The sequence below is a fragment of the Poecilia formosa genome, unplaced genomic scaffold (assembly GCF_000485575.1).
Source record: "Poecilia formosa unplaced genomic scaffold, Poecilia_formosa-5.1.2 Scaffold140, whole genome shotgun sequence".
NCBI lineage: Eukaryota > Metazoa > Chordata > Actinopteri > Cyprinodontiformes > Poeciliidae > Poecilia > Poecilia formosa.
Window position 1 is genome coordinate 1,120,715 of NW_006800079.1, and position 27,849 is coordinate 1,148,563.

A 27,849-nucleotide genomic window follows, 5' to 3' on the forward strand; every position below is an offset into this window, starting at 1 on the left:
ATATATACACACACACAATTTTATTTTGATGAAACCTCTTGAAATGCTGAGGAGAAATGCTTAATGCAGCACCAGAATCAAATATAGCACGTCAAACCTAAAAAAAAAACAAACAAATACATCGAAATGCTTGGATCAAATGATGAGTAGCAAACTAATTCCTGAAAAACACACAGATCATAAGCAAGGCTGATACACTGACACAAACCAGAAAAATGCACAAAATGACACCCGGCAGTGCACATTCCTGAGCACCAGAGATTGCATATAAAATGAAAGTGAAATATTCATTGAATTCTGAAGCCAGGCTCTCGTAGTATTACTGAGCTGAAATGAATAAATGGTTCCTAATCCCAGATGAGTGTTTTACTGTTGGCAGTCTGCCTGGCTTTGGATTTATGATCATAAGAAAAACAGAGGAGAGCTGAAGTCTACCAAAGTCATGGGTCAAAATGTAGTTTAAAAAAATCTATGGTATCAGATATGTATTGATAAGTGGTAAATAAATCAAGGTAAAAAGAAAGTAACCCCTCTTTCTATGAAAATGATTTAATACTGTTAAAACCTAAATAGCTTTTACCAGATTTTTAAATCTGAACCTTGAGTGTGTGACATAAATCATCGTTTAACCATGTCGTTATTTATCAAGTAAATCCAAAACCATAGGGGAACATTGACTAAAAAACTATTTGCACCCTTCCTGCTTTGATATGTTTTAGGAGGACAGATGGCACCCAGGTGCCACTAATCAAGTGCACTTGATTATGAAATGAAATGAAATAACATTAGACTTACATAGCACTTTTGATCCCTTCAAGGATTCTCAAAGTTGTTTGACCAGTGATTTGAAGTTTAATTTATCATCATCATGTCTGGAAGTCTGCTGATCTGGAGCACAATGCCAATTGAAGACCACAGTGATAGTTCATTTTGTTGTCTATCAATCTGGGTAGAGTTAGAAGGCCATTTCAAAACAAATTGAAGTTTTACCTGCTTCCCTTGTCCAATACACTTGGACAAAATAACTTAACTGCTCAGCATACAGTCAACATATCAGTATCAGTGTCAATATCACTTTATTATTGTCCCCTTCGGGAAATTTTCCTTGCTAAAAGGTGGGAGAAACAGAATAGGGCTATGGTGGTTTGTGATTATGGCCTGCTTAACAGATGCAGAACCTTGGCACCTTCCAGTCATTGCATCAACCATGAACTCCCCCATGAACTACCCCAAAGTTCTCCAGAGGAAAATGCGCCATCATCTGTCAACTTGAGCTTGGGTGAAGGCAAGACAATTTTGTCTGTGCCTCTTTGTTGGAGGGGAGAGTAAAACAGCTGACCTCCAAGCGCTCTCTCTTTTGCACTTCAAATTATCGGAACAAATAGTGTCTGGGCCGATGTAAAAATCTGCACCTCTCTGATATATTATTAATTTTCCTTAATTCATTACATGGCCAACTCGATAACGATTGCACATGCGATGTTAGTGCCTCACTATTTGTTGCAGACCATGATTCAGGAATCCTTTTATTTTTTTTGTATTTTTTTTAAAGTTTTTTTTAGGCTCTACTGACCTTTGTTTTACAGTAAATAGACAGAAAATGGGTAGGAGGAATGGGGAAAACATGCAATAAATAGCAGATACTGGGACTCGAACCCAGGGCACCCATGTCAGGGACTGTAGCCTCTGTACATCACTCTACCAACTTTAGCCACCCAGTGACCCGATGCATGAGATCCTAAAACTGCCATGTACAGACTCGAACACAAATACAGCATTTTCTCAAATCTCTACTTTGGTCTGAGTTTTCAAAAGTAATCATTTTTAGTGATGTAAGGCAGAGTTTTTGTGTGGATGAAAGGTCGAAATGCCAAACAATTGTTTTGTTTTCCCAGATATTTGGCTGTGTGTGCCAAGTTTTTGTTTCTGCTTTAATGGGTAGTTGATGATTGCTTCTGGGCACATAACTTTAGATTTAAACAAGTTGAGATCTTGGTAAGGTACAGATGTCCAGATATGTAAAACCCTAAAATGGAAAGAATATTGACTTTCTTTTTACCAAGGTTATACCAAGTTTCTTATACTTTTCTTTGTATGTTTTACATGTTTGCTTTTAGATCACCATACATTGACACCCCCCTCCAATACACACACTCCAATTAACCCCTTTTTTCTCCAGTACCTCAATGTCTTACACTTTATTTTTGAAGCCCACTCAGAGCTTTATGTCACAGAAACTAAGAAGTAAGCAGAAAATTTGTATTTCCATCAGCATTTTTATTTACGTTGCTGGAAGTGCATTTCCTAGTGCATTTATTTAATCTCATCTGCATCTAGTATTTGACTTGCTGCAACCAGGGCTTGTTTGAAAGGCTAACAGTATTTTAGAGGTTGTTGAGAAACATTGTTAGGTTTATAAATTATGGTCAAGGGCATTGCCACATAGTCTTGATCAGAAACAGTCAATATTAGGTTTAGTGAACAAATACAATTAAAGATCAAAGTACGTCGTTATGTATTCACAATGAAAACCACACCTTCAGACTGCTTAGTTGCCATTGTTATTATGAAAACATACATTTTTAGCCTACAGTTATTTTCCACCACAAACAGAAAGGAAAAATCTTAAAACTTACCAAAAATATCAGAAAGACATACAGTTCAAACATATTCTTTTTAAAAAAAAAATAACTTTTTTGTAGTACAATCCAGATGTCTGAAACTGCCACTTTTTCTGTTAAAACAGTACATACGTCTATAAGCAGGAGAGAGATGGATTTTATGACTGTGAGACGAACGTTTTGGTGAAAATGCACAAATGTGCTTATCAAACCCAGAACTACAGCAAATGACCTTATAAAGATGCTGACTGAACCTGGTAAGATAATTACATGATCCACAGTTAAACTAGTCCTGTTGCATCATGGGCTATAAGACCACTTAATGAGGAAGAATCCATTACACCAAAAGCATTGTAAAAGCCCAGATTGCGCTTTGTAAGTAGACTCAGTAACAAAATTTTGCGATTTGTAAATACATATCCAATGGTCTAATGATGGTACAATGGCAGCTGTTATATTTGGAGGAAAAAGGAAAAAGCTTTGAAAGCTTGAGAACATTATCCTGTTTGGGAAGTGGGGGTGGCGGCATCATGTTCTGTAGATGTTTTGCTGTGGAAAAGACTTGTGCCCTGCACAATTTCAAGGAACTATTGAGAAACTTGTTGAATTATATCATACTTAGTCATTAAGTTTGAAATGCAATTCTTATCAAATCCTAACAGTACGTATGCAAATCTCTGAATTAGTAAAAAAATAAAATAAAAAAAAATCTACAAATCATTTTACCCATCATTCCTGCATTTAGCAAATATAAATAATTAATCCAATCCTTTCTGATCTAAAGCTGGTCTGATTTCATGTCAGACAGGGAGGAAAAAGGCTAAATTTTTTTGTTCTATGTTTTTGTAATGCAAGTAAAAATCTGGTTTGCAGTTTGAGGGTTATGATTTACACAAAGTATACTAGTTTTAAAAGACATTCTGTGTTACATGTTAGCTTTTAGCATAGATGGATAGTCCTTGTCAATGTAATTTATGTTTGAGGCATGAACCTTGCAAAATATAACTTACAATTTGGCTAATGGCTGATATTTCAAGTGCTAAAGAAAGACAAGGTTTATTGATCCTCTACCCTTCTCAAGGACTACCGGTTATACCCAGCCACATTCACATGAGGAATTCAATGACATCTTACACATTTAACTACCACAGCATGAAAAATGTCAGAATGCATAAAAGACTGCAATGAAAATGATAGAAATCACTTGTATAGTACATTTGCAGATGGTTTTAATGTTTTTACACCCTTTGAAGCACTAAGAAGAGTTAATATTGCTCAAACCTTATCTAAATGTTTCTGCATGGTCCACAGAAATACTTCCATAGCCATGTTATAATACTAATATCAACTAGCCACTGACCTAATGTTTATTTTGTGGTTTTACATCACCTATGTGCCCACATTGAAGATAAAAAGAAAATAGTCCCATTGTTAATAAATTATTTAATGTATGAGAATAAGTGATCTTCTCTTTACAAGTCTGAGATTACTTAACAATGACCTCAAGTGCACAAAACTACACATCATAGATTGTATTTCATTGTTGATGCACTAATAACTTGTGTTTAAATAAAATAATAGGGATTATTTATTTATATAAATTGGTGGTGGCAGTCAGAGGGCTTGGTTCTGCTTTGCTTAAGGCCAATTAGACTTTGTTTATGCAACAGGACAACAGTCCAAATGAGAACAGCAAGGCACTTCTGAATAACTTAAAAATGATGTTTAGGAGAGGCCAAGTTTAAAGTTTGGACTTAAAACCAATTTAGATACTGTAGTATGACTTTAAACACACTGTTCATGCACAAAATCCCTTCAGTGTGGCTGAAGTCATAAATCGGTGACAAATCAGGACATTTGTCACTGACGATGTTAAAGACTCATTGCCATTTATATCAAACTCTCCAATTAAGCAGGCTACAAGTTACACAAGCTATAAACAGCCTTTGTTAAACTCAGCTAAAGTCTTCATGACCACCTACTGGAAAACTTTTAATACCCCCCCTCCCAATAAGAAAGAAATAAATTGAAAAAGATATACACATTTTTAGGCTTGATGGCTCAGACAACTATGTGAGATGCTTGATGTGCCCTAACACAAAATTTAACTGCTATTTGAAAGAGGGAAACCATTAATGTTGAGCCCTGCTTGATATCCAGTAGCTGGACTTATGGTCCGTAGTAGGTCTCTGGTGGCAAATGAAAATTTAATGAGGCGGGAGGAGGTTTATTTCAGCTGTGGGGTAAAGAAAAAACAAAAACAAAACCTTGTTTTTAATAATATTGCTTGACATTTTGCTACAGTGTCATTTCATACTTAGCCTTAAGAAATCCTCGTAGCCTCTTTTTTTGCAGCATAATACTATGGAGCTCTTTTTAATAGAGAAAAAAAGTTGGACACTAAACATTGTATTGCTGTTGCTTCTGCAGTTCCTGGTATTCTATACCTTGTTTGATGGCCAGTAAGAACATTTTATTCCTCAATAATTTACTGAGGTCTAAAAGACATTTTAATGTCTCAAAACTTCATTGTGAATGAAATTGGCCTAACAAGTTGATCAGTAATTTGTACAGAGCAGTCTAGGCCATTTCTTTTAGAGCCACTCCAAAAAAGACCTTAAATTCAAGCGTTCATTATTCTTGTATATCCCCGTGCACACACAGTGTGATATCCACCAAATGAAACCAGTGCGATCTGTGAAAGCAATAAGCAGCAATGCTTTCTTTAGTAGAAGGTCAATATTATTCTCGCCAGTTGGCCACTTCACGGGAAAGGCTGAGGGGTCAAAGGTGACTATAATACGGTTATGTGTGTGTCTGAGCGAGAAAGGAGAAAGTAAAGCAAGAGATGTTATCCTTCCTGCTCATTCACTTAACCTTTGTGACCTGATTTCTCACTTGGAAAGGAAAATATATCTGAACCAAGTTGCCCTCAAAGATCAATTGATAAGTAGGCTTAGGAAATAACACAAAAACAGCAAGAAGAGTAGAGGAGGAGTGGTCCAGTTAAATTTCAAAAGTTTTAGAACTGAAAGTGTCTGGGTGAAGAAATGTAACTTTGAAAAAAACATATTTTTTTCTTTAAATAAAATGTGCATGTGCTTTTGTTTTATCAGTTATCTAAATAACATATAAGTCTGTATTTATATATATACATATAAATACAGACTTGTTTGAAATGACTATTCAGCATCTTTAATGATTAGTGCAATCTAACACATCCTGAAATCAACATAAGATGTAAATGTTGATCCAGTAATATTTCTAGAAAACATTATTTTGAACCTTTTTGCTTGACTGAGCCTTGGGTCAAGCCTATACAGCACATATACAGTCCATTTCAAGGAAGATCAGTTTTTGAAATAGTACCAATTCACAGCAAATGTCTCTAAAAGCACTTTACAGTACAAAAATAACCAATTTGCATTGAATTATATAGATCACTCCAAATTACGTTTGAAGCACTCCAAACCATTCCAGTGTAATTTACTGGTATAGTCAGATGATATTATATCGACTCATTGACGTTGAAGTTATTTGTCATCCTGAGCATGCTTGTGATTAAAGATTAGAAGAAATACTTTTAACATGAGGAAACCCCCATCAAAACCAGGCTTAATAACAGTAGCAATTGACTGTTATAAAAAAATACTTAGAAGTACTGATCCAGGACAATGTTTTATGGTAATAAACGCATATATTGTATTCAGCAAAAGCACACCTAGCATATATCTATGAGAGAAACACAGATTTAAGTATGAGTAACTCATCCATAGTTAAATCAATATAAAATAAAATAAAATAATCCTTTTGTTTATAAATAAAAGCAACCTATAACAATAACAACAAAAAAACTGGTGGTAAATAAGTACAACTTTACAATATTTGACAGGTGTGAAAGAACTGAAAAAAAAATCAGTCGTTAACATTTATTAGAATACTAATATGATTGTTAAGTCTAACTTGGAATTCCTACACAAATAATAGGATTTGCTGGAACTAAGTCTGGACTTATAATGTTTTTATGAAATGCCGAACGACTCAGAATCCACCTACACAAATCATGGCTTCTCAGTATTTCACATGGCGCGTCTTTCTAATCCCTTTCTAGTCTCATTGTTTTGATCTTGGTCATGGTTCAATTAATGTTGACACATCAACCAGCGGTACACACACAAATGCACACACACACATCAAATGTGGTAAGAGCCTAATCATTAACTGCCTCAGAACCCAGTAAAATACTGACTGACTGTCTGATGTCTATTGTCTTCATTATCTTGTCACGCCAGAACAAGCAGCTATGAATAATAACATTACAAGCACATCATCTTTACTTATCAATGCTTTGACTTTAATTTTCTGTGTGTGGTTTAACTTGCTGTTGCTCGAGCTCTTGCTCCTTGTGAAATTGTGAAGTTTATATCAGTGTGGGCATGAAGAGAGCGGAAAGGGAGGATTACGGACGTTATAACTCTTCCAGGGTCGTAATTGTCTAATTTGTAATGGCTTGTCCTTGTTTTGCAAACTGAGATAAATTAATTTGAATAAGAAAAGAATTATAAAGGTATGAAGGAGAAACAAAGGGTATCAAAAATATGAAACAAAACCCACCAACGTTCCTGGGTTTCTTGTTGTTGGGGAATGTTTCTGGATTGCAGCCGGAAACAGATTCATATTCATAAGTGAACACCCGATGTGATGAATGGTTCACTAAACATTTAAATGTTTGAAGACAGAAAACAAGTTAAGTCAGAATGATCTTAAATGAGAATTGTCTAAGATATTTCAATCTAGCTTCACATTAACAGAGGTGATGGAAATCAATCTGTATTGAATGATTAGTTTGGCCAGATTACTTATTCAAATGTAGTTATTTGTGCATGTGTGAGTCCAAATAACTTCCACATGATCATTTCTCAGTCATGATTACTGGATGGATTTTTTTAAAGGTCCTAATTGGTTCATTTGTGTGAAGAATTACTCCATCTACTCATTGTAGTATTAATGTGTGCACATGCTATTAGTTACAAAGGCATTCTGTGGACTGAAAGACGGATATAAATTATAAACTTTTTCAGAGCATCTGTTGCCAGCAACAGCTGGTGTGTTTTCCTTTTCCACTAATGGCTATAGTTTTCATTTTCATGGTGGTGGTAAACTTTACAAAAGAGGTAATGGGCACAGAAGTGAGTGAGGAAAATGGCTGGCTATTAACAGGGAACATGACCTGAATAATTTCCTCGTTATCACAGATTTAAATATTTGCTTAAAAAAATCACAGGGACCTCAAATTATTTTTATCCTTAAAATAAGTTGGATAAAAATATCCAAATGATCATTTATTTACTGATTAAATTATTTTAATTCCTAATGTCTGTTAGAGAAAAATAATGAATAGTCAGAAACAATTTTAAATAAAGAATAGTAAGGTTTAAGCTGTGTATGCAAATTGAAAATTTTTTGTGCATTTTCTCAGACTCGGATATTTACTTCACATTTACTGGTGTAAACCTTTGGTTTAACTGTGTTACTACATGCTTAGTTTTTCTCCTATGGAATTTGTTTTAAATGAATATTAATTTTGGTCAGTTTTTGAGGTGATAGTTTTATTCCATTTTGCCAGTGTAAGCATAGACCGGTGATACATGGTCACAGTATGATTACCTTGACTAAAAATAGCATACGTTTCAATATGTCATTGTTCTTGCACATTTTAGATAAAAATGCATAGCATGATATTATTTGCTTTTATTTAATTTTGAAAGCTACAGTAATAGACACTGCTGCTAAAATAATAAAATATTGATTGTTACTGTTATTTTATTCATGACCTCGATTGCATAGATTAGGACTATTTTAAATCACAATTCTATATTTTAATGGATAAGTCAGTCTAATGAATGGCACCTCGTGTTGGACCTACCACTTATATAGGCCTTATTTTATTGCTGAAGTTATAGAAGCCAATGATCTGTTTGTGGGGATGCAAACAGCATTAAAACTATTGTGAGGGGTTTTCAGCCATGCTTCTTTCTTCTTCATTGTTTGTCCAACACTTCTAGTTAGTGGCTGTAGACTGAAGCTTTCAGCAAGTTAGTATTTGACCTAAACTGAGCATTATGTCTGAAGACAACAAGATTTTAGCCTTCAGTACAACATTTTGCTCTAAATCTAAATGAGATCAAATTTGAAAATCACACCAGCCTTTCTTTGCAATCATGTTAAGTCTGTGACAACGTTCTTCAAATACAGAAAAGAAAATGTAATAAGCAGTCTTAAAAAGGCAGAAGAAAACATATGACTGAAAATACATTACATAAGATTCACAGTGTCTTTCAAACTCAGTTTTTTGTGATCATGTTTGTGTAAAGTACAACTAATTTTTCTAAAACACAATTACAGTTTTAGACTGGGATTTTACTAATCCCTGTTTTTGCTCCTGTTTTTTTTTAATCCTTATCAAACACTCAGACTCTTTTAGCTTCAGGTTATGGAATAAAGGTAAGTAAGGTTACATGACACAATTAGGATGACTGTACAATTAGAAACTTTTCTATCAATGTGAAAGGTCTTTTTATGTGTGAATGCAGCGCGTATAATTAAAGTGCAGCTGACACTTGCCGCCTCCTTCACATCTCTTCCATACATGCACACCCAACAAAAAAGCCCACACGCATCATAAACCATCTAGATTACAATCTTTTTAAACATAACCTTTAATGTCACACTGCCTCATATGTTACAGACACGCCGTGTTTCACATGATTACGTACACAGATGGGTAATACAACATTACTTGTGAGACATATTTTGAGTAGGCCTGTTATGCACCATTAGTTTGATTGCTTAGAACTCGTCACACATGACGAATTTAGACAATAAAAGTAGTATGGAGCAAAAATTAAATAGCTGTTTTTAATGCTTTACTTTGGTAGTTTAGCTTTAATATTGTTCATTTATGATGCTTGTGATGTGATTAGATTGTTTCACTTAGACACAGATTCGTGGTGCATGCTGAAAGCTCCACACACAGATTTATTTCTTTGCATGTGCGGACACACAAACACACACACACACACACACACACACACACGTACACGCACACACACACACTAACACTCTTTAAAAGCAGTGGAGTGGAATAATGGACAAAGCAGAGGAATAGTGGGCTGGTTTTATCATTCACACTCTTTTAACCACCAGCCATCTGTTAAATGCATGTATCTTTTTGTGCTTGGGTGTGTGTGTATGTGTGTATGGATACATGTGTACAGATGCACTGGTATATATAAGGACTGATTATTCATGCAATTACTTACTTATAGTCTTAATATAATGTTTCTTTATATTAACCAGTTCATACACACCAGGGTTGGATATTTGACTTTGTGGCTGATACGGTATGTATCTTGGTACACTGTCAAGTTACCCAACGCAATAAAGATACACGAGTCACCGTTCAGCCACATTACTCTCTGATTTAACATTTTTACAGAACATGATGGAATTCGATGTAATACGATAAATATGGGTAAAGGAAAGGAGTGAGTCCTTTCTTTGTGCATCAATGTCTTGCATCATAATTCCAGTAGAATTGGCTTCCACGCAACATGATAAATCTGCCATGCAAAAGGTGTGTGAAGCAGTATTTCACTAACACAACACTCAGTAGAAAAAAGTTATTATATTATGAACAATGGAATAAGTTTACCTTTTTTAAAGAGACTCACCAACTCATGAATGGGAAATGGAAATGCAGTGTTATCCACATAAATAAGTAGTTTTATTCTTAAAATAGCAATTATAAAACTAATTTGTACAAAATACAGTCTGCATAGTGGAGTAGTTGGTAGACCCGTCACAAGAACAAATATTGCTGGACGATACATTTCCCAGAAGGTATTGCAATAAACAATAATGTTTATTATTATTATAAATATTATTATTATAAGATTATTAGGGTGTGTGTGTGTCCTGTGTCTCTTATGTTACCCTGCGATGGACTGCCAGCCTGTTTAGAGTTTACCTTGTCTCTTACCCAATGACTGCTGGAGATGGACACCAGTTCCGTTTGAATAATAATAAAAAAAAACATCTCTACCGCAGTCGTAGATCTTGAACTTTCTAACTGTTCACGTCCTGAATTTATATAACTTTCTTCTTCTGAAATCAAAGTTGTAAAAATGCATAAAACGTGCAAACTTTGATGTACCGCTAAGCAATGTTTGTAAAAAGCTATTGCAAATTAATTGTGAAAAATTATACAAATGAATAATAATAAGCAGAAAACATACCCTTATTTTCTAAACCTAATTTAACAAAATGTATTTCCCATTAGAATAAATCCATGTTTAGATTAAAATAACTAACTGTTTGGAAAAATGCATTGTAGCCTTGATTTTTTTTTTTCCCAATTAATGGATTTCCCCCCCGACCCCCTTCCCTAAAGGTCATCCAGACTTGGTTTATGTATCATTATCTCTCTGTTACATTGAGAGCTCGCTCATTATGGCAGTATAAAGGGACGACAACAGTGGGAACTTGCCATAATGAAGCTCAGTGCTCCCTGTTTCTGTCTTTTATTTGCTCTCTCTTTGTGCTGCCTTTCAGCTGTCTCCGATTTGTCCTCATGTTTTCTCCCTTTCCGCTCACTCTGTCTTATTTAAAAGTACCTGCCAGTCTGTTAATGCATCTAAGTAATACCCATCTTTGTATCTTGCCTGTCTTACTTTTTTGGGGGCCTCCGTGTTCTAAGTCTTCCACCAGCGTTTAGTAATGATTTGGCTTCTCCCTGTTCTGTCACCCCCTTCCTTCCCGTTTGCCATGTACCGCTTTCCTTCACCCTTTCCCCTAATGAATCCAATCATTTCTGAGTCACACCTTGGAGTGCCAGCATATATGTGTGTGTGAACCATTCATTTGTCAAAAGCACAGACAGATGTGATTCAACCCTGATACATATGTTGGCCCCTAACCATGAACCCGGGGGGGTTAATTGAGTAATGGCATTTGTGGGACAAAGAGAAGCTGCTTGGAGAAAGGATGAGACTGAAAGTCAGTGAGAGGGAGATGACAAGAACAAGAACAGTTAAAGGGTGAGACGGAGATAGATAGGTGCAATCTGGGAGAGCATATGAAAGGAGAAGAGGACATTGCAACAGAGAAAGGGGTTAATTGCTAGAGTGAATAAAATGCAAGATAGGGGGAGGGTGGTAATTACAGAACTTCAGAAGAGAGAGTAAAATAAAGACAAATGTGGGGTTAATGGTAACAGTCTGTGAAATGGGCATGAGGTGGCTGCCTAACAGCAGGATATGGAGCATTGATTTGAAACATTGGAGAAAGGGTTAAAAGAGAGACTGACATGAAACAAGCAGGGGGAGTTAAGGGGTTAATGAAGAGAATAATAAAGGATAAAGCCTGTAGTCTTTATGGTCCTTAGCTCTTAATTAAGAAAAACACATCTGCACCTGGGACCCTCCAAGAATATGTGGATGGATGGCACCATGTGAAATTGTGTGTATGTGACTAATTTGTGCAATGAAGTCCACCTCATTACAGATTCATTGTGATGATGACTTATTAAATAAATGCCTGAGTGGGTATATTCTTTAAAATGGATTACCTTAATGAGAAAATCTCTAAGAGCCTCTGTGGCATCCTTTGGTGTTCAGACTGTTAGAGCATAAACTTTTCTTGGGCTATCTGAAGATTTTGTATCTTATTATAGCTGCACAATATATTGAATCATAATTGTCATTGTAATGTGTTATATATCACAATAGGTACATAATTATTGTTGAATGGATTCTAATACCCATCCTTGATGTAACCTAATACTTAATGAGAACCTAATGTTAAAATAAAGTGGTGGAGACATTGTGTAGTCGTAAAAGGGAAAATGCAGGAAATGTTGATTAATCGATATAGTTATTGCCAAATTTTTTGGAAATTATATTTAAACAAAATTGTGTCACCCCATTTACTGTATCAAAGGGATGCCCTGATCAAAAATCTTTTTTGTCTTTCACTTTCTGGTTTTGTTTAAAAATGCCTTTTTTTTTTGCCAACGAAGTCTCGGTCCAACTTTGGCGTTTTTCACAGCAAAATATACGCACCTCATACGACACAATTGTTAAAACCAACCAATCACAGTTGCAATTGTGTTACAGTTTTGCAAATTATTATAGACACAAGTACTACAAAATATACACATTTTTGACAAACATTTCTGAATATACTTTGATCCGTTTACCCAATTTTACCAACTTTTGCAAAGTACAATTGTTTTTATTAAGTACATTGGCACCAAGGTTCCATTTAGATTCAACTTCATACAACTTCTGTTGCTATTATTGCTGCAGGGATTTACTTTTTTTTTTTTTTAATGAATTAAATTTATATTTATCTAAAGTAACTTTTCATCGGACATGATTGCTAGTCTTTCTCTTCGTTCAAAAATTTGTTTATAAAGTACATCATAGTATTGAAAGTTTCTCTCAAAATAATTACTTTCCAGCAAGAAAACTCACATCATCTGGGATTGTAGGAGCACAAAGGATGCAATTTTCTAGGATCTCATCTTTAAATCTCTTACATTGAGCCCCTGATGACTTGACAGTCTCATTTTGGTTACACATTCAAAGAAGAAATGGGGTAATTATGTTCTTGATTTAACGATTACATACCCCAAGCTATGTTCACCTTAGCCTTTCAGGGTATTATGTGTTGTGCTCCTGGAAGCTCTGCACTCATTCCACCTTTGCTAAAATCTACCTTATAGATTGAAAGCTAATCTGAACCTCATCTGGAGATTTTTTGTTCTGGTGTTTTGGTGGCCTGTAATCTGTATTGAAAAAGATTGCGCCTTATGCACACATCACTTAATGTTGAGATTGATTTGATTCGTAGCACTGTGAAGGGATGATAACATCTGTTTTCAGGGCTAATGTAATCACAGTGTTGAATGGGAGCCTCTCTCTTCACCTCAATCTTAGAGGTGTTAGAAGGACCACCTCTTATGTCAACCTCTTGAGAAAGTAAACCAGTTTAATGTGGTGCATGTGAGCTCCGTGTGAGTACAGTGTGTGTTTTAAAAAGATTTATTCTGTGTGAATATGTGTTGTCACCACACATGCACACTGACACGCGCACGCACACACACACACACACACACGCACACACACACGCACACAAGCAGTTAGTGGAAAGATTTAAATCCATTGACAGAGTAATGTGCTGGGCTGTGAGAGCTTAATAAAGAGTGAACTTGTCCCTGAATGTTTGAGTGATGATAACAGGCTCATTTAATTGCCTAACCTCTATGCACACACACACACACACACACACACACACATGGACACAGAGATCATCAGCTCTATGAGTAGGCATCACATAATTTCCGTCATTCACCTTGAGTAGGTGGTGGTAAGACATTCTGATGGAGGGGTGGGAGAAATGTAATCTAGGATTAAGTGTCAGAGTGAGGAATGCATCTGAAGCTAATTAGAGGTCAGAGGTATTTGCACTGACTTTTTCTGAGCTTTCAGAACTTTCAGAAGACTTTTTTTTAATGTTGGCTTTCTATATCCAGTCAAAATCTAAAATTTAACATCTGTATCTTTTAAAGGGGGTCATGAAAAAAGGACAAATCTGAATTTAATCTTTGAACATAGTCATTTGCTTGCATAGCTCATTGCGACACTGCTACACAGATGAAAGGCGACCTACACATATGACCCCCCAGAACAAATCTCAGCTTGTTTCTCTGACATATTCACATAGTTGATGGAATTCTGCCCTCTTTCAAATCTGTCCATCCAACAGAGCAACATAATTTATATTTCTCCCTTAGCTATGTCCTAATATTGGTGCAAGGAAGCTGTGTTTCATTAAAGATGACCAGATGTCTCTATCCCACTGTGTTGCAACCTATGTTTTGAGAATGCTTCCTCACTTGTACCTTTATTTCTTGACTTATCTTTTAAAGTTTCAGCAGATCTTACAATGTGCAGGGAAATCTTTGGATGGTCTTTGCAAAGCAGCCAATCTATGAGTGGCATTAATTTTCCTTGGGGCTGATTGGCTGGATAAAGAACACTATAAATATTAACTTCTACAGTAGTGCCAAGATAGTTTCCACCATGCGTATTAATATTTATTATGCTATATTTGTTGATTGAACTAATGAAATAGGCAGTCATGAGCATTCTTCGAGGGAGTTTCAAGTATTTGCTGATTTCAGCTACTAGAGAGCAGTTGTGTTCCCTAACCCTGGCAAATACGGGCTGTGCACTGTATTAATTGCAAACAGGTGGAGACTTGACTCATTGGTTGAATAGTGATTCCAGTTGGATCTTATTTTGAGTCTCCATGAAGAGGGCAGAATATAAATGCATAATTTTGACATTTTGAAAATTCAAACTATGTTCCAAACAGCTAAAAAAAAACACTGCTGACCTAATTTATTTGTCTGCAGTAAATGCTGAAAAAGATTTGGTGCTACATTACCACACTATTTTTGCACTACATGGATATTATGAACATATAATTAGATGATTAAAAATGTCTGCTAATGTTTGCATTTTCACAAACACTCTTGATGATGACTTAGCACTGCAGTGCACACAAGAAAAAAAATTGTGGCTTAATTTTATCCCTGTGTGAAAATACAGAAAGTGCATATGTGTAAGCATTGATGAACAGTGTTTCTGTTTTCATTTGCAATAACACATATGTGAGTTGGGATCTGATTCATATTTTATAATATCAGCTGACAGCTGTCGCTACTTAAGCTTTTCACCGGGTAATCCTCAGATAGCATCCATCTAAGGACTTTGTGGTTATATGAGTCCGAAGCCATGATTGCATAAATGTGATCGTGATGTGTGGGTAACCTGTAATCAGTCAAATCTGACAGGCAGCAGATCCGACTTAAAAAGGCACTCAGACATTCATTGTTAAGCAGAGAGCCAATTGAAATTGATAAGTTGTTGAAGAGAAAGGAGAGGTTGAAGGAATCAAGGGAAAGAAAGCTGGGTGAATAAGGTACAGAGGAATTAAGTTTTGTGTATTCCACTGATGTAACAGAAGTGAACACTGAGGGTTCAGAAAGCTCTGAAACATGTGTCATGATGTCAATAAATCAATAACATTTCAGGTAATCAGTCAGAATGTAAAAAAAAAAAAGGTTACATTGTGACAAACAAAAAGCAATTCTTGATGTGGTGTCAATGTGGTTGAGTTACCATTTTCTGACTTCAGTCAGCTAAAATCTTAAACAATGGCCAATCCTCTCATCCATCCCACATTGCAGAGTAAATTAAACATTACTAAATAATTAATAGGAATGTAATGAAGCAGTCTGGTTAGTAGGAGAGACGATACAAGACAAGAGATTTTAGCAATGTGTTTGGAAAAGAGTCCGTAATCAGTGCAGATTAAACCAGTCAAGGCTTTGGTGTTTTTTTTTTTTTTATTTTTATTTTTTTTTATTTTTGTCCTTTCCATCTCTAATGCTATAGGAGTCCTGATGCCAAGAGAACATCAAAATATCCCAAATGGGTCTGCACAATATCTGTAAGACATGTGATTGTCATACGGATTATAGTGTCACAAAAATGTGTTGTAATAATGTAGCAGAAGTGTCAGCCTCTCAGGCCTGACTGAGAGGCTCAACAGATCTTTTGTCCACATTGCCATTAGGATGCACAACACCTTGGCTAAGGAAAGAAGCTCATGAATTGGACTGCCATCTGCTTCCTATAGTACTGCAATAATGCTTCATAACGTTTTTAGTGCAATACGCCCTGTTTATTTAGACTGTTGCTCTCCTTATTGTATTTTTTATTGCACTTTTTGGACTGCTGGGCACTTGAATTTCCCTGAGGGGATGAATAAAGTGTCCGTCCATCTGTCTATCCATCCCTCTATCTAATCATAGTCATGTCATCTGATGCAGACACATTCTGAGTGCAACATGATATCGCTTAGCAAAATAAATTTACTTTGAGAAATATTGAGGCAGTTTATCTCAAGATTTTGTTACACCTTAATAATTAAAAGTTGATTTTTAAGCCAATTTGATCAACTTAATAAAAAAGTAAAGTATCAACAAAATATTTCATCAAATTTTTTTTTAGTTACACCAAAGAAATATTTGTGGCTTTTATTGCATTAAAAACAGCTATTTCTGAATGTTTGAGTTTTCTTCCCATTGAATTAATTTACTCAAAAAAAAAAACAAAAAAAAAAATCAGTAGGAGTTTGCTGCTGGAGGTAAAGATATATTTAGTTTAAAATGTTTTGCACTTCTTTATGACGGTACAAATATATGTATAGTCTACTGCATATTTACACCGGTACAAAACTTTGTCTCTCACTTGCAAACATCGTTCAGCCTTAATATGAAGCCAATCATTATCTGTTTTAAACTGTATGTAATAGTGCCAGTTTTGCTCCTTATATTCTGTTTTTGCCTGTGCGATTTTCTCTTGTTGTAGGCTCTGCTGGTAATGAGTGCTGTCATCTAGCCTGTTAGCTGTACATCTTTGAGAATATGGACAGACTGTGTCCATCTGTGCTACTGTGTCTCCATAATGCTCTTCCATATGGTCAAGTGTGGTCTACTCAGAGGCTCGGGGAGATAGTAGTGGACAGTCAAATATACACCAACATAAATGCATGCTATATGTGAGGACACAGTCTGTGCATGTTCCTGCAATGAGGAATATAGAAAAAAAAAACAAAAAAATGCTGGCAAGACTAAGCAATTGGAAAGTGACATACTTTGGTTCTGTGAGGGATGCTGGTTTTCTGAATAGAAGCTCATCTATTTTCTGCAAGTGTAAGTCCCTGTATGTGGTCTGTCTGAATGTATTTTAATGGTGGTCTATGTAAGCTGACTGTCATTGCTTTATGTCTGTGTTTCTCATTCTTCACATCCTTTCTGTTGCCCATTCATCTTTTTCTTCCTGTCTGTTTTGTCTGGATTTCTCATGCTCTAGAGAGAGTTAAGGTGTCTGGAGATCAATAAAGGGCTGAGTGAACACAGTCAGACAAAGCTATGCAGGCATCCGCCAATGCAGACTCGAAACTGCTGAGCAGGTGAATTTCATTCATTCATATTCTCCATCCACGGACAACACCATCCCAATTATTGATTTCAGAAATGGCCAATCGATGATGGTTGCGCAGTGATCCTCAGATGGTTTCTGTGTCTGTGTGTAGATATTTTGGTCCCTGTCTTCCATTGCAGCAATTTTGTAAAGGTCTTTATGACGTGCAGTATGCGGGGGCTCTAAATGTTGTTTTCCATTTAGTAATCAAATATAAATCTGAAGTTTAACATGCTGTGTTTCATTTTCTTAATTGAAATGATTTAAACAATACAAGAGAACAGACTAAGCAGGACTGGAAGTTAAACACTATGAAATAACTGTGTCAGATTAAATAGAATATCGAGTTTGAGAGAGTGAGAGTGAGTGTATCAGATTCATGTCCTAATCAATAAGCTCTTTGTTGCTTTGTGGTTTAACTAATGGAGCAAAGTGCTTTAACATGAGGATTTACATTAGCTGATTTGTCAGGCAGGACTGAAACTTTGTCAGGAGAGCAGGAATTAAAAAAAAAAAAAATCCAAATTGTCCAGGTCGGCATAAATATGGAGAAATATCCATTTCCAAAAGTTATTTAAAGGTTGTTTCCATTCATCCTGTCACCTGTCATCAATTTGATTGTCGTCCGTCCATCCATCATTTAATCATTGGCTTTTTGAAGGTCGTATATTTAAAGATTGTGAACTTTTGTATTTATCCTTTAAAGAATGAGCAAAAAGGGACAGAGATAATAAGACAATAGGAGCATGAAAATAGGGATGCACCGTTGTGACAATTTGGGCCGATATGCAATATGAGTATTGCTGTTATGACTGATATTTACCCATGTAATATATATTTTCCTAATTTTTTGACACTGTGAATAAACACCACTGACATTGCTCCTCTCCCCAATCCTGTGCCCAAATCAGATGCCCAAAACCACATGACCAACTCCTCTGTTGTCTCTCCCAAACCAGATAGAAAAACAACAATAAAACTGAATAAATGTTGATTTTTTAATGTTGGCACATTTTTACTTATCGGACCGGTACCTATGTGTCAAAAAATGACATTGGCCAATGTTGATGTTAAAGCCAAATATGTTGGCATCCCTACTTGAAAAGTCTATATTTTTGGTATTAAAGATGTTTAGGACTTTTGAGAGATGGGCACAGTGGACCAGAGAAGCTGCTGCGAAGTTTTCAGTATCAGCATCTGAAAAGGAAGCCAAAGGAAGGAAGATAATGGTTTAGAGAACCGGAGATGAAAAGAGCCAAGAAGGGAAATGATGGGAAGCAAAAAAGAAAAGGCAAAGTGAAGCCAGAGGGGAAAAAATGGGGCTAAGCAGGAATATCTGCTTATGAAACACAAAGAGGGCATCTTATAGCCTCGTGTAGAATAACTCACCTGCCTCAGGGCTCATTCATATTCTCTTTGTGATCTGCAGTTATTTTTATGGTCATCACACAGAAGTGTGGTGAACATTAAAAGTAATATTCCTCATGCTAATATTAGAGAGTTTCATAGTGAAATAACCTCAGATTTACTTGCCACTTGTAACTTTTGTGGTGGATGCTAGACAGTTCAGCCATGTAACAAAGCAAGCATTCTTAAACTTATAATAAAACGCCTGACGGAAAGAGCTGAGTGGGTCTGTAAAAACAGCTTATTTCATTTGAAAAGATTATTTTTAACATACTATCTACATAAAGCGTGGAGCCATTCCAGATAGTTATTTGTTCTTTAAAGCAAGGTTGATGGGCAACGTCAGATAGTAGAATATTTCAGTTTGTTAAAGCTCATGTTCCCTAATAGGAAACAGATAGATGACTTATATTAACCATTAAAGGGTTGTGTGATGGGGGTGGGGTTACAATGTCTTTGTGATACACTTCAGATGCAGTTTCTGTTGTATCGGGCTAGGTGGTGCTGTCTGCCCATCCTGTATCACTTGTGTGTGTGTGTGTGTGTGTGTGTTCCTCAGTGATCAGACTAGATTTCTTTCTTATGAGGAACAGTTGCATCAGGGTAGAAGCCTCTGCGGTGCTGGACCCGAAACAAGCATTTGCTATCTTCAACTCGTTATATTCAGATTATCAGAATTTATTTATAGCACTGTTTTTTTTTCTTTCTTTCTAATTTTGTTTTATTTTTTTATCAGAAGCACAATGAACAGCTGAGATAGCACAGATGGCAGAAAATTAACATATTTGCAATAATGACTTAAAATTTGTATTTTTCTGATTCTTTTTTTTTTCTTATTTTTACACTCAAAGGAAGCAGCTAAAGTTCTAGCCTTCTTAAATAAAAATAGCAGATTCTCACACTGCATGCATATTCCTGCTTCTTTGGAGAAGGGTTGTCATGTGCAGCGCTGATGTTAAATCTATGGTGATGAAGTGGTCACTGCCAAGGATATTGCTGACTCCATAAGATGCCAAAGTACTCAAGCACACACACACACACACACACACACCCTCTTGAATGCCATAGATTTTTTTACGGTAAGTGGTCCTGAGTGGAAATCAAAGGTCAGCGGTGTACAGATAGCTTAAGCATATTTAATTAAAGATTGTTTAGTCTGTGTGGGTTCGTGTGTGTGTGTGTGTGTGTGTGTGTGTGTGACAGCGCAATTATGGGCTGCCTTTAAGCGCAGTGAATGGATCCGTTTGTAGTATTTTATTGATCCTGATTCAAGTAATCAATCAAGCCATAATCGACCTGAATAAAAAGCACTTTATGTGAAAAAAGATGGTGATCTTTTTTCACAAAAGATGGTAAGTGGTTGTACTCAAATCTTAAACTTTACATGCTGCTTTGGTTTTATGTAAAGAATAGGAGCCAACTCAATGAATATCTACCTGACACTTGTTTAAAAGTTTATGCAGCCTAAGATTGCTGTTACTGTTTTAATCAGGGTTCAAAAACACCGGAACTCAATTAATAAAACAATAATACAGTAGGAACGGAGCAGCAAACTGTGACTTTAAAGCAGGAATGCTATTTTTTCTGGCCTTGTAATGGGCTATCTGGACATGGGCAGGACTGCTGACTTGACAGATGTCCAGCAGCAGTCTTTGACTCAGTCCATAAGAAGGTAAGCCACAGACGGTCATTGCTAAGGAAGTTTGCTTAGTGCTGTTTTTATACACATCTCTGGAAAGTTGAGTGTTTCTTTTTTTACAGTACATACTATAAATGAAGTAAATTGCCCTGTAGAGAGACAAAGCTTAAAAATGTGAAAACCCAAAGCACTGATCATTACAGCTTGCTGTAATGATAAAAAATTCAAACATTTCTGAGTAGCATCCCATGTCAGACTCAAAGCACACATATGACTTGTCCGATAGTCTTCCCAGTGCCTAAATCTGTAAGTGTTGAGGCTAACGAGTCGATAAAGGCATTTCTGTATCAGCTTGTCAGCAGCACGATCAAAGTAAAATTTTGATTCAACGGAAGGCTAAAATTGGAAAAAAAGGAGAAAAATAGCAGAATTTCACAGAGCTCTTCATCTTTCAGTCAGCAGTGCTTGTGCTTGTTGACAGATTTGCTGAGGGGAAGGTTAAATTTTGTTTAAAACAACTTAGTGGAACCACAAAGTTATTGCAGAAGCCAGTGAAAATTGACCTTTCGACCAAAATACCAGTGAATCTGTCAGCATATGTCTACTCTAAGCAAGTATTTTTCTTGTCTAAAACACCTGTGACTGTTACGCTTACAACTTAACTGTTTCTCAAATTCTGAATTATTCCTGTGAAGGGTGATCTCACTTCAGACATCTCCTCCTTTTCTAGAGGTTAAGTTTAGAGCACAGCCCAAGATACTCCTTTTGTGAGGTAACATGATCCACTACACTGTGACATTATCTGTTAACCCTCTCAGATGATGTCACACTGCTTTATCACCTCATAACGAAAGTGTGAGCTTTCAGGCAGGCATAGGTCCATTAGTTTTTGGTCAGATGAGCGCATGTGTTACCCATCTGATCTGGCTTTCATATATCCAAGTGACCTCAACCAATTTATGACTGCATTACATATAAATCTAACGTTATTGTATGAGATAAAAAAGGTTGAATATGTTTTGTCTTTCTTAAAATACTGTAATATAAGCTACTAAAGCAAATATCTGCAAAGCTTTGTCTGCTACGTTGCAGAGAGGAACAGAGACAGAAGGGACAGCATGTTACATTTGATTTTGTAGAAAATGGGCACATCACCGCTCTAGCTCTTGACACAGTGACACTCAGACAATCTTTTTTTACTTTTAGGCTGGCTTTTTGGCTCTTACTGTCTGCCTTTGCAAAGGGTTTTACAGTACAGCCTATCTGTCACTCTCCCTCATTATTGTCATTATAATTCTCCCTCTTACATGAAGAGTTCTTTCATGTAAAAGAACTCTTACATGTTCTTTTATCATTTCTTTCTCTCCTTTTTTGCTTTGACTTTTTGCAGTGTTCCCTTTTTTGTCTCACAGCCTAATCTTCCCCATGTGCTGAAGTTGCATTGTCGCTTTGTGTGGCAGGTCTTTGAGTCCTGTTGAACAGAACAAAGGCATAACTCTGTCCCATCTCATCTGATTGTCTACCGTTTCTTATCATCACTGCTTTATTACAGACTTGGTAGTGTCCTTTTAGGTTTGCCTGGACATTTTCACACATTTGTTCCTTTATGTGGTTTATCTCTAAAATCCCCATGTATTTATTTATATATTTTGTCTTTTTGTGTTCTTTTTAACTGGCATTATTCATTTAAGAATGCTATATTTAATAATAAAAATTATTCCATGTATCCCTTGTTTGTTTGACATGCACACTGCCTCATTAAACTGTTTGTACCTCTGAACTGGTACTCATTCTGTAAGTTTGGAGCCATAATCTTCAATGAATCCCAATGGGATTTTGTTTGAGAGAAAACATTTGTTATCCAGATAGATCAACGGCAAAAATTTACAAGATGTTTGAGATACTTGAGACCCTCTCTAAAAACACTTAAAACCGCTATCTACTCACAGTGGCCAGGTGTCTGAAATCTCAACCAAAGGTGATTTTTATTAGTTTATTTAATCTGCTATCGGGAAATATAACACATTGTAGCTATAGACTAAAATTATGACAGAACAGTTTAAAGTGACTTAATATACATCAATACACACAGTGGATACCATCTTGGCCCTACCGCAGAAGCAAATATCTGCAGTCTTCCTTAATTCTGCTCTTTGGGATACAGCCAATTAGCGCCAAGGAAAATGACTGATGCTTCTGGGTTGACTGCTTTGCAAACGTTCGCCCATAGTGAGTCAAGATTTTTTTATTTCTTAGATATGTTCCAGTAATTTGAAGTTATAAGGTGAATCTGTGAATACCGGACTTGGGTTCCACCGTTTACACATTTAGATTTTTTTTCTCTTGTAATTATTATTTACAAAATAGTTCAGGCTCAGTCACTTTGGATCTCGTCCCATTGTCTCAGTTGAATTTAGGTCTGGTTCATTAGATCTCATGAATTTTCTTTCCTCTGGGCAATTTCATTGTAAGTCTTCCTATATGTTTAAGATTCTTGTCCAGGCTGAAAATGAAACCTCATCCCATTTTCAGGTATTAAGTATTAGATTGTTTTCAGGATTGCTTTTTTTTTGCTCCATTGATCTTACCATCTCTGACCAGTTTCCCCATTCCACTTGAAGAAAAGCATGCCAAAAAAAAAAGCATGCCAAAAAAATGACTCTGCCACCACCATGCTTCACCATGGAAAAGGTGTGTTCAGGGAGAGTTTGTTTTCTGCCACACACAGTTTTCCCAATAATCCTAAAAGTTCATTTCTGGTCTCATCAGACCAGAGCAACATCTTCTGAACGTTTAAATTACTAAATGTGCACCACACTTAAAGATGATTTAAGTCAATCTCGTCTATTAACTTGTTATGGCAAACAGTATGATTTGCTGTCCCCATGTGTCTACTGTTTGCTTCTGTGATAAGTAGCTGTTGTTTTTGTGCCTTTCAGCTGGATAACAGTAAAACTATTGACAGCTTTCACTGAAGAAACCTCTCATATAAGGCAGGATGACATTAACTAAGCCTTATCAAATGGAGATCACTTGAGTTACATAACCAAAGCAGGATTTCATATTCCAAGAGTGAATGTGACAGAGACGTGTGATAATAACGCAAGAAAAGAGCAGGGAGGGAATAAATGGAGTATTAACAAAAGAGGACCTGGTTTCAAGATGGAAAGGTGATTTGAAAGAAATGCAAGCTTTAAAGAAAGAAAGAAAGCTCAGAAAAAATGTCAGAGGCGGTTTGTTATAAAAGGAGACATGGAAGAGCACAATGAGATGAATCTGTGTTAGACAGATGGAAGTGGGGAGGGTGACAGAACATGGATGTGTGAGTCTGAGAGAATAACTGGTGAGATATGGATGAGAACATGGCGAGAAAGGTGCGATATTGTGTAACTCGATACTATTCTGCTCTCTGCCTCGTGAGGCTGTGCTGAACAGGAAGGGCAGATCTGTTGTACGCATAGTGACCTAATCAATACAAGTTGTAGATTGTGCTACGTGAGGACAAAGTTAGAAGCATAAATAGCCAAGGGACAGCACAAATGCGGAAGAGTATTTTTCACCCATCTCGGTGCAGCAGGAAACCTCTGGCTCTGCTGGCAAACTCGCCTCTCTTTATACTTGGTCACTATAGACACACCACACAAATGTAGCTATACGCACACATACATGCCCAGACACAGTTCTATTCAGCACTCGCATGGAGGCCCCTCGAACACTGTGGTGACAACCTCTGCTATGTTAGGCTAAACGCAGACTCAGTGCAATCCTCAATAGACAGGGATTCCACTATATAACATGGTGAAGAGCAAGCAGGCTTCAGCACACGTGCATCAATGGATTTAGTTGCTAGTTAGGACCAGGTGCACATGTTATCACAATAATGCTGGGCTCCTTAGATGTCCTCTATAGCGTCCTCATCCAGAAGGTAACACTGGAGTTGTTTGTATGTTGGTGTCAAGGTTGTTTATTATCCTAACATTTATAAATTCATTGCAAATTTAGATCAATAAAGATAAGTTTGGTGTTTGCTTGTGCCTAAAGATAAAAATATCCAACGTTGTAAGCAAGTTTTCCTCGAATTTCTGTTTCGAATCCAGATACGGAAATGGAGCTTTGAGCGAAAGTGCTTAACATTCTGAGTGAGACTGTTTAATAATAATCTGCTGTTTTTATATATGTTTTTTATAGCTGATGGCGGTGTATGAGGAGCAGGAAGCCCAGCAGAGAGGTGTGGCTGACACGAGCCTGACCCCGAGCCCTGACCTCCACCAAGCCGAACTTTCTGTTTTCCAGCCAATCACAGGAGGAGAGATTGAAGTTAATTCTTCAGCCCTCAAATCTAGTAAGTTTGTTTTTACTGTAATGACCCATGTTGAACTCTACAATTTCCTTAAGTGGCATAAAAAAGCAAGTTTTACATTTGTGACTCATAATTTACCAGGCGTTAAAACTCTAGCTTTGCAGCATTTTGTTTCTACAGACGTAGATCTTTTACCATTTGTCCACCATTTGTCATAGCATTTCAACAACAGCTGTAGCAACTCTTAATCACTGGTCAAACATGTGAAATCAACATTTTTGCAACACTTTCAAATATTTTCCACACCACAGATGATATAAGGTTAGATATTTACAATCAGATGAGATAGGATGAAAGCAAGATAAAATATGGTAAGTCCCGAGGTGATTAGACAAATTAAAAAAAAATAATAAGAAGAATAATTACATGCAAGTTAAAAAGGGATGAAAGAAAAAAAATGCAACAAACCAAAGCAATGTTGGAAAAAGTCAAAGTAAAATAAAGATATACTAACTGATTTAGGAGTTGGGAGAACCTCAAAATCTAAAATCCTTTACTTGTCCCTCCTGCGGTCTTAAGAGATGCCGTCATTTGGATCCCATACGTTTATTTTTCTGCGCAGCACGGTGAGGTTGCACTGACCGTGTGTGTGCTTTTGCGAGTTTTTTTTTTGTGTTACTGTGAAAATTTGTTGCGCTCCTCCTTAGCGTTGTGGTAAGATAGTGGAAGAGTTAAAAAGCAGATTTTAACTTGATACCATAATTTTGATCCTTCCTTAACTTTTAACAGTAATTTGATATCCTTCTCATATGTTCCTCTGATTATGAACTCTTCTTTCACTTCTTGAGAAATAAATTTGCAAAGAACATCAGAGAAATGCAACTGATATGAGTGTCTTCATTTTGCTGGAGGCTTGTTATTTGAGTTGTAAGATTTTACACAATCTTACAAAGATCTACCTGAGAATTTGATTTCTTTAATGCAAAATGTTTAACATTGTTTGCTTGGCTGAGCTTTTTGTGGTAATGTAAAAACTAAGAAAACCCTCCCACAAACATTTCAGTGACAGGTTGCAGTATAACTTCTTTTGCAAGGCTACAAGCATAGTATTAGAGCCTTTTGTTTTTCATGCACTGGAGAAATACTGTTAACTTTGAATTCCAGCACAGTCAAAGGTCAGGATGTGATGGGTGGGACAGTAATGAAGGCAAGATGGCAGAGGCCAGAATGTTGGAAGCGGTGTCATTGAAATGCGGGCCAGAAAGAGTTAGATGAGGAGAGGAAGACAGGAAGTGCGTGTGTTCTGTCAGGCTGCGGACCAAAAACCGGTGTTTGTGTCTGCTCAGTGTTACCTGAACCAGACTTTTCTGCATGACCTTTATTCTCTCACTGCGTCTGTCTCAGTTTGGTTTTCTCCGTCTCTTCTTCACAGCCCTCTGTCTTTTTTCAAGCTGAGTGCTTGTTCGCTTGAGTTATTGTATGTGTGGTTGTGAAGGGGGCTTAAAGTTGTCATTCAGACTTGAATAAACTTTACTGTAACAAAAGAAGCCATTTTAATCAGCGGCTTTGTGTTCTTACAACCAGCCAAAGCAAATTATTCCACTCCAACTTTTATTCTTAAGCTGCGTTCCATCAGCATGGTAATTATTTTCTGTCCTTCATCATATTGACTGGATGAATCTATTTTCCTTTTAGACTTGATCAATTATCATCTGTTTTTATGTTAAAGTTGAATATATTGTATTTTTATGTTTTTTTAAACATAAAAATACTCAGTGTTACCTGGCTGAACCAGACTTTTCTGCATGACAGAATGAAAGGTAAAGTTTATCATACTAAAGCACAGACGTCTTAAATCTAAACAGGAACCCTTGCTGGATTATCCAGACTGTTGGGATGGGAGGTTTAGTCTGTTACAGTACAGTCACGTGTCAGCAAAGATTAGCGGTAAGATTGGAGGTAACAGAACTCTGGAGACTGTCACGGTGATCGTGTAAAGGAGGTTGGGAATGGCCTCTGTAACTGTCTGTTTTGAGTTTCTGTCCAAGTTGGCTCTTACTTTCTTCAGCAGCTTGTTATCTGCTCCTCATAATTTCTCCTTCTGACAGTCTCACGTTGTTTTTTTCCAGTCGTTGTCATTTCTCATCTTCATCTCCACCCCACCCATGCTTTTCTCTGTAGGAAAGTTTTGGTGTTAACATGGCCAGAGATACCTTTCATACTATTGTGTCAGATGTACAATGCTCACTGAAGTTTAGCCTTTAAAAAGTGGACATTGCCGCAGAGAAAATCTGCTACTATTCAGCAATTGGTTGTAGAAGATTTAAAGCCCCTTTGAGATCATACTTCTGCTGTTAACATGCAACCATGAATGGATCACTTTGTCCTTTCATATCAAACAAGTCAATCCACCAGCATCATTTGGCATGTTTGTTTTCATGACATGCTGTTGGAGCTGTGGAACCAAAAGGGAAATCAAAAACCAACAATCGAACAACAAACAGAATTAACACAACAGTTTAAACTGCAGAGGATGGCTCTGCATGATGGCAGCTCCTCATGTGGCCTCTTTGCCATCCTACCGTGTTGCACCATAAATTAGTTTTAAATTAAAGGGAGAGACATAAACAACCAGATTTGCAGATAGACCAAACCTCTGCAAGCTTGCAAAACAGCTATGTGTTGTTTTAATTGCAGGTGTTTAATTTGTGTCATTTTAACATGTTGTTTCGCATTAAAACAGTAATCAGCCTTAAACATTTA

The 27,849-nt window shown here is 36.6% G+C and overlaps 1 protein-coding gene across 1 annotated transcript in view; it reads left to right on the forward strand.

Moving 5' to 3' along the window:
* The window catches only part of LOC103145332 (partitioning defective 3 homolog B-like), a 219,865-nt gene that overhangs the window by 17,133 nt on the left and 174,883 nt on the right, over positions 1 to 27,849 (forward strand). Inside the window, exon 3 of the mRNA XM_016676721.1 lies at positions 24,975 to 25,128. Within this exon, the coding sequence (XP_016532207.1) occupies positions 24,975 to 25,128 (154 nt within the window). The remainder of the gene's footprint in view (positions 1 to 24,974; positions 25,129 to 27,849) is intronic.